The sequence below is a fragment of the Nycticebus coucang genome, chromosome 10 (genome assembly GCF_027406575.1).
Source record: "Nycticebus coucang isolate mNycCou1 chromosome 10, mNycCou1.pri, whole genome shotgun sequence".
NCBI classification, from domain to species: Eukaryota; Metazoa; Chordata; class Mammalia; order Primates; family Lorisidae; genus Nycticebus; species Nycticebus coucang.
Genome location: NC_069789.1, coordinates 100,933,199 through 100,946,231, shown reverse-complemented (window position 1 = coordinate 100,946,231; position 13,033 = coordinate 100,933,199). Strand labels below are relative to the sequence as shown.

Genomic DNA, 13,033 nt, shown 5'->3' with positions numbered 1-13,033 from the left:
CCAAGACTTAGGTTCCTGACCCTATTTTTCTTTTTTCACTCAAGAGGGGGAAGTTTTAAAGTGAAACAGACCTAGGTTCATGGACCTATTTTTCTTTTTTTCTTTAACAGCACCATTCTTCACAAGCCCACAACCCTGTGTGTGTTGAGGAATGTCTATCCCTTTGAGCTTGTTTTCTTGTCACCAAACACTTATCACAGAAAATGGTTTTGAGGATTAAATTAAATGAGATGATATGTGAAAAGCACACATATTGTTATTGTTTGTTATTTAGCAAACAACTGCGGAGTACTTATGCTGTATGCTAAGAATATAAACACAAAACACCAACTCCGAGAGAAAGAGACAAATGCAAGAATAACTATAATACAGTACAGTAAGTGCATTAATAGAGATTATATATCAAATCTTACAACTCTGGCCCTATTTTTCTTTTTTTTTCCTTAATAGCTAACCTTCTCTCTCTATGACCTCACCTTGCACAACTCTTGATAGAAGAGGCTTGTGAGGTGGGCCTTGAAAAACGAGTGGCAATTCACCTGAAGGCCAGGAGGGAAGCACGCTCACTAGGCAGAGAAACACCATGCGCCAAGGCTCGAGAGCGTGGTAGTTTCAAGAAACTGTACAATATCCAGCCAGCTAGAGTGAGGCTAAGTGGAGGAAATTGGTGCAAGATGGAGGATGCTAAAGAATCTGGATTTCTTGCAGGTCACGGAGTCCCCTAGGATGCTTTTATCAGGATGGTGACACAAAGAGATTTGGAAATCACATCCTGGCAGGACTGGGAAGGATAAATGAGAGGTGGAATGAAGGGCGAGAGAGATGGAAAGCAAGAAGACTAGTCAGGAGCTATTGATTCCAGATGAGAGATAAAGAGGACCTGAACTGAAGAACTGGCAATGACAATGGCAAGAGGCCAGCAGGCTCCAGGGACAGGTAGAACTGACAAGATTTAGTGAGTGATTAGCTGGGGGCAGGTAGTATGTGAAGGAGAAAGAATCGGAGGTGATTATAAGAGTCTACTTAGAAAATGTGGCGGACAGTGATGGCATTTTAAAATGACAGGCACTGAGAAGCTGCTTTCTTTTCACTTTCACAGCCCCTGCCATTGACACTGTGCAAAGGAGCCCACACTGTCCCCAGCTCCCCCTTGATGGACTTCTGTACAACTTAATTCAACAAACCTAGGAGAGCATGAGGCACATCCAGAATCTCCATGATGTGGGTTCTTCCTGTCCATCTTTGCCTGGATCTGGGAAAGCCCTGGGAAAATAGTATCAAATAAGAAATAATCCCTCTCCCTGGGGAGCTCATGGTCTAGATGGCACAGTCACAGTACAACGTGATCTGTGCTGTGCCATAGAGCTAACATGTCAGAGAACATTTCACAAATGTCATCCTTAACCAAACAGTAGCCAGTGAGGAAGAAAAGGGGGGAAAGGACATTTTAGCCAAAGGAAAAGCAGATACAAAGACACAAAAAGGTTGTATAATTTGGTGTTTGACCGGAAGGTGGAGGGAAGTGAACAGTGAAGCTGGACATGTAGGCAAGAACTAGATCATAAAAAGGTCTTGTGAGCAAAGCTAAGGATTATCAAAGGTATGATTAATCTGAGTGATTTTTCTGATTAATCTGTCTCCCTGGGTAGAGTACCATGGCATCAGAGCTCATAGCAACCTCAAACTCTTGGGCTGATGCAATCCTCTTGCCTCAGCCTCCTGAGTAGCTGGGACTAAATCAGAGTGATTTTAAGCAGAATAGTTTCAAAGAAAGTCATCAGTACTTACCCAGTATTAAAGGAAAACAAGCAAGATGACAAACATCTCAGTACTAGCATGTACAAGGCTCTGTGAGAGATCTGACTAGGAGTAGCAAACTACTTTCTGTGTATTTTACACTAACTGTTGCTTTATAACTGAGCTATAATCACCTTTTCACCAGCTTCTTCGATCAGGCACTGTGAGTTTCCTGAAGGCAGGACTACCCTTATACTCCTAGATGAGTGCATGAAGTAGGCTCCTAGTATTTACTAATGAAGGGAAGATTTGTTGGACAACTTTTTCCTGAATTCCCTGCCTTCTAAAATCCATTGGGTCATCTTCTGTTCATCACAGCTAAATGTAAGAGTGTTATACAAAAAGTAGTCAATTTGGCTCCAGAAGACCTGCATTCTTATCCCACTTCATGTACCTTGAGCAAAGTATATATTCTGAGCTATAGGGGGCTCATCTACGAAAATGGGATTTTAAGAAAACCACTCATCACAAAATAATGTGTGAAAGTACTTTGTAGTACTACTTGTATACATACATACTCCATTGTCCTTACAAATTAGCATGTGCTCAGAAGTCAGGGAAAAAAAATAGGCCCAAACTTATTGTATTATAGATAGACCAATAAAAATACTCATGTGAATTATATTTTTCACCCAGCACTGGTGCTGTTCTGCTGGATAATGTGAATTAGATACTGGTTGCTCCTTACTCCAATCAGACTGACCTTGTCACTGTTCTTTAAATACACCAGGCTCCTTCCCCTCTGAGGGCCTCTGCACTGATTTTTGCTCAGCAAGGTATCGGATAGTGGTCTGTCTTCACTTCCCAGGTCTCTGCTCAAGTGCCACCTTATCAAGATGTCTTCCCTAATCCCTTCACCTAAAATAGCACACAGTCCCCTTCCTTGCTGCTTTAGCTTGCCTTATTTTTCTTTATGACAACCATCATAATCCCGTATTTGGTTATTCTCTGCTTATTCATGGAAATGTAAATTCCATGAAGGTCTTTGCCTCACTCACAGCTGCATCTACAACACCTAGGACAATGCCTGGCACACAGAAAACACTCAGGGCCTTTTGCTAAGCAGTTTGCTAAATGAAGCCATCTGCTAAATAAGTTTTCTACTGTAATCTCCTGTGATCATACAGCATTAAAAAGGGCTTGGGCGGCACCTGTGGCTCAAAGGAGTAGGGTGCCGGCCCCATATATGCCGGAGGTGGTGGGTTCAAACCCAGTTTTGGCCCAGCCAAAAACTGTAAAAAAAAAAGGACTTGTGATATAAAGCAGAATTAGAATCAGAACTGACAAGAACCTAGACTTGTCATTAACCAGCTGTTTGGCCTTGGAAAGTCACTTGTTTCTGAGTTCAACTTTCTTATCTGTAAAATAGGAATATGATAACCTCTACACCTCCCTACCCTCACTCCATTTTACAAATCACAGCATTGTTGTAGAACTTAATAGGGTCTTATATGACATTTTATTATACTTGGGTATGTTTTTCTTTTTCTTTTTGCTTAAAGTCAGTGGTAAGAATGAGTATATTTCTGTTTTTATTGTTAACTCTTTAAGAGCACGGACTTCGTGTTACTCATCTATTACAGGACTTGACACAGGGCTGGAGCTATAAATAGCTGCCAAAAGAATGGACAGCAAAGATCATAAATTTCCTTCATAAAATAAACTGAGCTTCAAATATTCATGCTCCAAATTATTTTTAAATAGTCACTGTGTCATTTCATTTTACACAGCAGACACAGCAATTAGCAGAGTGTTTGAGGGGCTAGAAATATTCCCATTTTGTCTGCTTTCTATTCAGGATAATGAGTATGAAAGCTTGTTTTTTACTAAATGAATGGCTGTAGTTCAATGCTGAATAAATGCTCATGCTATTGTGATGCTTCTGACCCCACAGAAGACATGTGCATCCATCTCCAGAACACCAACTCCTGAATATCCCCCTTGACACAATGAAGAAAAGAAGTGGTGTAATTTTAGAACATAAACCAAATTCCACTGCATAGAGTCAGCTAATGTATGACAGGAATACACAAGTACAAGTGTCCAGCCTGAACCAGACATCTGAAGAATCTGTCCATACATCATCACATGTAAGCCTTACTATCTTTTCAAAGAACCAGATCAAGGTGAGAAGGAATAAGTTTTATAGTAACAAGTAATTAAAACAATTATTTTCTTTCTTTTTTTTTTTGTGGTTTTTGGCCAGGGCTGGGTTTGAACCCACCACCTCTGGCACATGGGACCAGCACCCTACTCCTTGAGCCATAGGTGCCACCCTAAAACAATTATTTTCTGTAAATCCAGGTTTCTTGCCTATAACTATTAGACTGGCTGGGGTGAGGGGTTAACTCTAGAGTCCCCAAAGAGTTCTTTCTTTAAAGGAGTGGCTTGTTCCTTATCAGCATAATCACCGTGGGCAAATTCAAACATTTGATCCTTACAATTCTATAAAGATGATATCACTCCATTTCGCAAACAGAAAGCTAATGTATCTAGTTATGATAATCTTGCTCAAGGCTGCACACAGGAATTTAAATCTAAGCTGAGTCAATGCTGTCTCACATCACACTATCAGTCTGGGATGACTTTTAACAGTGTCATTGCACAGTGCAGAATGCACACTGCACAGCAAGAAATATTTAACAGTGATTTAATATTTCTACCCTGTGAAAATGCTGGTCACATACTCTCCACAGCTTGATTTACAAACCGTTGGACTAAGATGTGATTGAGCAAATCAACTTCTTAGACCAGGCAATGAAGGGAAGGGATATGATGAAGCCAGCAGTACAAAGAAATCATACAATTTGGTGAGAGAAGGTTTGAATGTGGGCAAGGATTGTTAAAATCTGGAATCATTAAAGAAAATAATTTGGGGCTCGGCACCTGTGGCTCAAGCGGTTAAGGTGCCAGCCACATACACCTGAGCTGGTGGATTCGAATCCAGCCCTGGGCCCACCAATCAACAGTGATGGCTGCAACCAAAAAATAGGTGGACGTTGTGGCAGGCACCTGTAGTCCCAGCTACTTCGGAGGCGGAGGCAGGAGAATCGCTTGAGCCCAGGAGTTGGAGGTTGCTGTGAACTGTGATGCTACAGTACTCTACCCAGGGCGACAGCTTGAGGCTCTGTCTCAAAAAAAAAAGAAAAGAAAGAAAGAAAATAATTTAGAGACAACAAAAACTTGGGACAGATGAAAAAGACTGCCCCTTAAGCAAACACCTGAACAATTAGAAAGGACAAAGGGACAAGACATTTGTCAGAGCTGGTATTGAGTTCCATTTATTTTGTAGCAGTCTTCATTTGCTAGTTCTGGGTACTCTGAAAAAATCCAAAACATAATATAATGAAAAAAGTAGGGGGAGAGGGAATGCACTAGCTCTGCTACTTATTAGCAATTCATTTAATCTTTGAGCCTCTTTGTTTACCTATAGTTAGATATCAATGTTGAAGTGGTTTGCTGCGAAAACTAAATACAACTATATATGGCGGACTAGGTACAATTGGTTGTGAAAAACTTAAACATCATCAGATGTAAAATAAGTTAATCAGCTATTGTTGGAGGGCAAAAGGGCTGGATATTAAGAATCCAAATGTGTATAATCTTTTACCTGGAAAACATAGGGATTACCACCCTAAGTTTTTTTTAGGAGGGAGACAGAAAAAATTCACACACAGAATCATTTGTTCAACTGTGATGAAGGGTAAACCCCTTAGTTCTCTTTGCTTAAAAAATTTAATCATATCAATGTACACAGCTATGATTTAATAAAAAAAATAAAGAAAAAAAAATTTAGAACTGTTTCTAGACCAGTTTGTCTAAGTCCTGGCTCTTATTGGTTCATATGAAATAATGTTAACTTCACTTCTTTGTATTTTATGTATAAATTAGAAAATGAAAAAATGTGTGAATAATATTGTATGAAATAAACCTGGTCTTGTGTTTTTCTCTAGATAAAGAAAAAATTTAGAAAAAGATGCAAACATCTTCATTATGGATTATCTATCATGCTTTCTCTCAAAAAATCTTCAAGATCCAAGATTGGTCTGTTCTTTTAAGGTTAAACACAAAGTAACTGGAGAAATCTGAAAACTGACAGGATGTTAAATTACCCTAGAAAATGGCACCATGGTTGTGTAAGAAACACATTGTCAGGAGATATATGCTGATGTGCCTTTGCATCAATGATGCAAATGATATTTGCAAGGTCACATGGTTCAGAAAAAAATTATACATATAAATAATAAAATGATACATACAAAGCAAATATGGCAAAATATTAGTTGTTAAACTTAGATGATGGCTATAGGGGTAATGTTTAAAATAATTCATAAGAAACACTGAAGAAAAAAACAAGACACTGCATTTAGGGACTATCCCAGGTAAAATGTTCCATCTTTGTCCTTTTCCACTCATAGTACGGATGGTAATGCTTGAAACAGTTGATATTAGAGAAATAACTATATTCAGTCGCAAGTTAACTAAAAGACAAGTTATAATAATTTTATGTCACTTATAAGAGTGAAATAATTTTATGTCACTTATAAGAGTCCAGATGATAAATTGGTAACTAACACCTCTTCAGGGGAGTATGTGTGTGTGTGGGGGGGGGGCCGGTGGGAGGTGGGGTACTGGCCTTTCCAAGGACCACATTAGGAAATTCTTCTAAGGCTAATTAAGGACCACATTTCAAAGATATTGAAAAGGCAATTATATAATAGAAGAAAATAACTTATGTTGTTCCCTCTGTTCGGAACACAGACTAATATGAGAACCATTCCTCTTAATCTAATAATTAAAGCTTATCTATAAATGGCCACATTGATTTTAAGGGGTGTTATAAAAAGAAAATAAATTATGTAGAAAATAAGCCAAAGTCCTATGCAATTTTTAAAGGACTCTTTCAAAGGACTAATAAGGAAACCAAATGGATTACAAGTGAAAAGAAGTCCCTCCCCAAAAAATTTTACAAAACCAGAAAACCAAACTAAATTGAAAAATTAAAATTCCCCAAGGAGTCAAATTAAATCATTTCTCAAGTTAACATACCAGATGTTTTGCAGCATCTAAACTTCAAAATACCCTCTGCTTCTTTTAAGAAACATCTACTTGTCTTTTAAAAAGGAATTGCCTACAGGATCTGGAGTTAAAGTTCTCTCCAAAGATCCTAGCTGAAATTTGTTGACTTCTAAGAATGTCCTAGGGGAATGATCTAAAACACAGAAAATGCTTACCATCTTGTTTAGAATATTAAAAATAAAAAGCAACCTCAAGTTCTAATAGGGAAAGAATGATGCAAGTACAACGTGAACAGCCACATAATGTCCAGCAATCTCAATGATAAGTATGAAGAGTAAGCCACAACAAAGAATGTTAAAAAACAACAACAACAACAAAAAAAACCCTGCCAAGTAAATATAATTATTAAAAAGTCAAGAATACAAAAAAAGGCAACTATTAATATTTTGGGATAATGAAATTCTATTTGTTTTCCACCCCTTCCCTTGCCTATCAAAAACATTATTTTTTAATTATTACAAAAGAATGGGGAGGGAGTCAGAATACCACAGCTGGAAGGCCACTGGTAAACAATCACATACAAAGAGACTTCAAGATAAGACCTAAGGTGGGATGTGAAACTAGATCTTCTAAGGAAGGTTACTGTTCTCAACAACTGACAGCTATTTTCACCCAAACAAGAGCCCAAGAGAAACTACCCACTGTAGTGGCATGTACCAGAAGGTATCCATCAAAGAAATACTGCCAGTAATAGCATTCTTAATTATCAACAGCCTATAGACATCTCTCTCTGAAAGGATTTTTTAGGGCTGAATTGGCATGAAATATACCATTTCTCTGGTACTTTATTCGGGGGGTGGTTTTGAGATGGAGTCATCTAGCTATGTTGCCCAGGCTAGCTATGAACTACTGGGCTCAAGTGATCCTCCCACCTCAGCCTTCCAAGTAGCCAGGACTACAAGTGCACACAAAGCCCAGCCTTTTTTTTTTTTTTTTTAACTGTGAAATAGTTTGTTAAATTACTGATCTTTTATTTATTTATTTATTTTTCTGAGACAATCTTATTTTGTCACCCTTAGTAGAGTGCTGTAGCATCATAGCTCACAGCAACCTCAAACTCTTGGGCTCAAATGATTCTCTTGCCTCAGCCTCCCTAGTAGCTGGACTATAGGCACCTACAACGCCCAGCTATTTTTAGAGGCAGGCGTCTTGCTCTTGCTCAGGTTGGTCCCAAACCCGTGAGCTCAAGCAATCCACCTGCCTCAGCCTCCCAGAGTGCTAGGATTACAGGCATAAGCCACCATACCCAGCCCCATTACTCATCTTTTAAAACTGCAATCACAAAATCATAATTATATATTGCTACAGTACTTTAGAGAGTTAGGTAGTCCCAAACCTACATGGGCTATGTTTAAAAAAAAAAAAAAAGAATTTTTTTTACAATGCTTGTTTGAACTCAAAGCATTTTTCCCCCAGAAATATTACAGCAATAAGGGAAACAGACGTGTCCACTAAAGCCTTGTTTCCACAATCTCCACCTGCTCAATTGTCAGGACTTGAAGACCATCGGCTCTTTAGAATGCTTCTCATGCTTTTCAGTCTTCCTCACACATCTCCATTTCCACCAGGCAATTTTTATAAGTTTTTTTTTTTTTAAGTTAAGAAATGGTTTACTAACAATTTAATGTTTTATCACCAAAAATCTACCACTACTTATTTTTATAACACAGATAACACTTGACTAAAATTCTACATGAGAAATTGTTTTTAGCAACCAGAAACTTAAAAACAAAGGGGAGTATACTAAAATGTCCTACTAGTTTTGTGTGTTTAGAGATGTCAAACATAAAAAGCAAGATGGTATTTTCAAAAATGTAATAGCTCAAGCATAAAGATGAATGAATTTAAATTTAATACTTTTTGTATAAAACCAAATGGCAGTCTAATACCAGTGGGACTGAGCATTGAAAAACACATACATGAAACATGATTACAATGTAAACTCTTTGGATTATTTATCTTCTAAGCCCCCACATTTAATACAGAATTTTAAAACTTTCCCAACTAAGCATTGTAGTACTAATATGTAAAAAAATCTGTACTTCAGGAATACTTTATGAATTTTCACAGCTGTCAGGAAAGCTTTAGAAAGAAAGGGGGGGTTAAAAGATAAGATAAAACTCAAAACAGTAACACAGTATAACCTGTCTAGTCAGGTGGTAAAAGTAAGTGTGCGCCAAATACTGGCTTAAACTTTATGCCTCTATAATCCTCTATTTTTCTACTTTAAGACTCTTTCACATAGGAGCATCTCATAGTTTCACCAGTCCTCCCAATTTCAAACAAGTAACATTTACTTCCCATCATGTCCCACATAACTGAGTCCTAAGATTTCTTAGAGGGTGAACCTCAAGTATTGTGTCACATTTATATATATGGCAAACATAGGTTTTATAACTTCTATTGGAACATGAAAACTTTCACTAGAGTGCATAGAATGTTCAGAACAATTTTCCAAAGCTCTCCTCGGGTCCACATCAGAATGTAATAGTGCCATAAAATACGGAACATACATTATTCATATTTGATTCTCTCTACCAGGGGTTCTTCCTTGTAATGGGAAATAATCTGAATCAGGATGCAACAGTTGATAAGAAGGAAGAATAAACCAGCTAACCAAATAAATAGAAAGGTGTTTTTTCCTTGAAACTCTAGAACATATGCAGGAGCTAGCCATAAGGCCTGCCCTATAAACCATAACATTAGGAGAACAATGGCTCTTTTCCAAGGCATCCTGACTTGTGGCATCACAAGGGGCAGTAAACAGAGATACCAAAGAAAGTACTGAGAGGTGCAGACTTTGTTAAAGGTCACAAAAACGGATGTGTGAAGAAAACAACAAAAGACAAGGTCTCTGTGATAGGCGAAAGACACAGCTGAGAGCAAGATGAACTGTGGCAGGAATGCGGCAATTCCCAGGGTAAAACTCCACTTGCTCTCTGCAGTCAAATACAACATGTAGAAGTATGGAGAAAAGTTGTGACGGATATCCCGCCTAGTCAAGTGGTAAAAGTAAGTATGCTCCAAAAATTCCCAACCATATTTATAGTAAAAACCAAAGCTCAGGGCAAAAAATGTGAGTCCAGCAACTGCTACGAAGAGCAACACAGCCCAACTGCACAGCCTCTTCAGGAATTCGTACAAACGAGCCTGAAAAGAATACCGGGATTGACGGAAGCCTTCGTCACTGTCGCGCTCTGGAAGCAGGTGTAGGGCTATGGGAAGGATATAGGTCACAGGATACATCTTCATATGCACCGCGAAACCATAGAACACAGCTGCGCATGCGACCAGTCTTTTCTTTATTAAGTACAGGACCATAAGGACCAGGGAAGCGACGATCGAGTCAGCATTGCCTCGGCTGGACACTGCCATAGGTAGGGGGTTAAGAAGCCAAAAGACACAGTAGCCACAAGCCTGGCGGCGCCCCAGCCCTTTCAGAAGCAGCAGGCGGTAGAGAAGGAATGCGGTGAGGAGGTCACAGCTGATGAAGAGAAACTTTCCAAAGAGTTCGTTGAAGTAGATGTTGGGAGTGAGGAGCCAACCTAGCAGGGGCGTGTACCGGTACGTCGCCCGCAGGTAAGGAGAATGCCGTTCCGTGATGAAGCGCGCGGCGTCTGTGAAGACCTGGTAGTCTATGTCTGTATACCTCACACGCAGGGTCCGGTCCTGGAAGACCCCGTAGAAAACCAGGGCAACTCGGGCAAGAAAGGCCACGCCAAATACCCCGGCGGGGGGCACCCGCAGGTTCAAGAACCATTCTCCCCAGTGCTTGGTCGAGCCCATGACCTGACTGTGCGACAGCCGCTCAGCCCCGGCTCCAATTGCCTTCGCACCCCTAACCAGCGCTTTGGTTCTCCGGCTCAGGTCGGCAGCGCATCTCCCACCTGCCGGCGATCCAACCGCTGCAACTGCGGGACTATCACTTCCGGCATCAAGCCCCGCCCCCTCCCTGCTTCCGGTAGCAGGTTCCCAGCCAGGCTCTCTGTTGTCCCAGTGGGAGAATTGCCTTCTCCGCGATTGGCTGCCTCGCTTCCGCTTCTTGGTCCGGAGGAGGCGGGATTTCCGTTCCCTGGGTAGGCGGGAAAGCTGGAGCTGGCTGGTATTTTTGCGGAGCGGAGTGCGCTTTTTTTTTTTTTTTTTGTGAGTAACCAGCCCCTAGTTCCCCAGCTCCGACCTGGGGACTGAGTGTGAAAAATGTACTAGTGAAAGGAAAATAAATGTTTTTTTTTTTTTTATTTTCCTCATGTTTTAACTCCACCAGCTTGCGGGTATTAACGGAGGTCTGTGCTCCCTGAGCCCGGAAAGGATGCGTTAAAAGGAACCCAGCATGTGTGTGTCCCGTGCAACACGTGGGGCATACTTACATTTAAAAATTACTAGTTGGGGGCAGCTCCTGTGGCTCAAAGGAGTAGGGCACCAGCCCCATATGCCGGAGGTGGCGGGTTCAAACCCAGCCCTGGCCAAAAACAAAAAAAATAAAAAAATTACTAGTTGGTTATGTCCTCGGAAAGGAAGCCATACTCTGTAAAATTTGAGGAGCATGACCCGAAGCCACGCCCAAGAAGCCTTGAGCAAGTACTCCTGGTAGTGGGGTTACAGTTTGGTTTTATACATTTCAGGAAGATAGGAGTTACAGGTAAAGTCTTAAATCAATACGTGGAAGGTGTGCATTGGCTTGGGCCAAAACGGCGGTGCTTCTCAAGGGAGGTGGTTAAGATTTTATTTTAGTTCACAGTTTTCTGAGATTTGGGTTTTAGGGGTAGCTTATATTTCATCCAACAAAACTAAGTGGAAGAGATGGGAAGGGGGACAGGGCAGCTTCACTGAATTCCTAAACTTTGTCAGGCCTTGGCTCAGTACATTTGTGTTTGCAATTTCTTCTGCCAAAGTTGCCCTCCTGCGTCACCCTGGCAGATACCTACTCTTCACGCCTCAGCTTAAATGTTAACTCCAAAAAGCTTATCCTACCTCTCAGCTGACTTTTTGCAGAGGGATTTAGATGCTGTTCCTTTCCACTGTCTGAGGTCAGCTGGACTGTGCCAGAAGGGATCTGAGTTCCAGAAAATTACTCATACAGAATACCCTGTCCTGACATGCAAATGTCGTGTCCAGTGTCTGTCATCCCAGTGCTCCAAAACTTGCTGGTCATTCTTTCATTACAGCATTTGTCATGCTACTTTGTAATAACTGGGATTTTTTTGTTTATTTCTCTCTCCTAGTTTTCCATCAGGGCACTTTGAGGTCCTTGAAAACAGAGATAATGTTCTTTTCTGTATTTCAGCACCTAACATAGTATCAAATTTAGACATAGTAGTAGTCATTCAGTAAAAGTTGAATTGATTTTGTACATTCCTCCTATCAGAATACTTCTAGAGTGGCACCCATGGAGTGCCCCCAGTTCTTTTCCTTTTCAAATATCCTTTACCATGTCCAGGTCTGCCTCCCCTTCACCCACCCCACTCCAACCCTACTCCCATGAATTGCTCACTAAGGACTCCAGCCCATTAGCTCTTTCCCTTCTGTGGTCACTTATTGCACCTACAGTCTCCATTACAGAATTTGATACTTTATTTTATATCATATTCATAGACCTCTCAATGAGATTGTGGGGTTCTTGAGGGTAGGAGTTATATCTCACCCTTAATATTTTTCAGTTCCTCATAATTTATTGTATTCTTAGGTACATGGTATGTTTAGTAAATACTGACTGACTTGATTTTACAGGTTGAGCCTGCTTCCTAAGGTAAGTCTTCTTAGACTAGCATATAGAGAGGAGGTGACTTCATCTGGTCTGAACATGCAGCTCTCAGGACTACCCTCCACTCCTCCATCCTACAGTTCACAGTTATTCTTTGGACAAACCATATTAATCTTACACATTTCACATTCATTCTGCTCTCTGTCCTTTTATATGCCTTGGTTTAATTATATATCCAGGGGGAAATAATTATGCCTTGATATAATTAGGTGGATAATTCTAACCATTTTTTTCCTTGCAGTACATTGGCCATTTACACAGTGGCAGCACATCACCATTGAGATGATAATAATTATGATAATGATGATTTATAATAGCCGTATTCATTGAGAACTTACTTGCATTGTACCAGGCATTGTACTAAAAACGTTTTATGTAAGGTAGATGTCCCCACCT

The 13,033-nt window shown here is 40.2% G+C and overlaps 1 protein-coding gene across 2 annotated transcripts; it reads right to left on the bottom strand.

Moving 5' to 3' along the window:
* Positions 1–3,450: 3,450 nt before the first annotated feature.
* Positions 3,451–10,808, bottom strand: PIGM (phosphatidylinositol glycan anchor biosynthesis class M). 2 transcript variants are annotated; one of them, XM_053605915.1, is made up of 2 exons: positions 10,040–10,808; positions 3,451–4,928 (listed from the first exon to the last, which is right to left on the bottom strand). In XM_053605915.1, exons 1-2 carry the CDS (start codon positions 10,660–10,662, stop codon positions 4,760–4,762), a joined length of 792 nt encoding a protein of 263 aa, XP_053461890.1. In that variant the 5' UTR covers positions 10,663–10,808; the 3' UTR covers positions 3,451–4,759. The 2 variants fall into 2 exon arrangements, with proteins under 2 accessions (XP_053461890.1, XP_053461891.1); XM_053605916.1 differs by having other exon boundaries at positions 3,451–4,924.
* Positions 10,809–13,033: the final 2,225 nt, after the last annotated feature.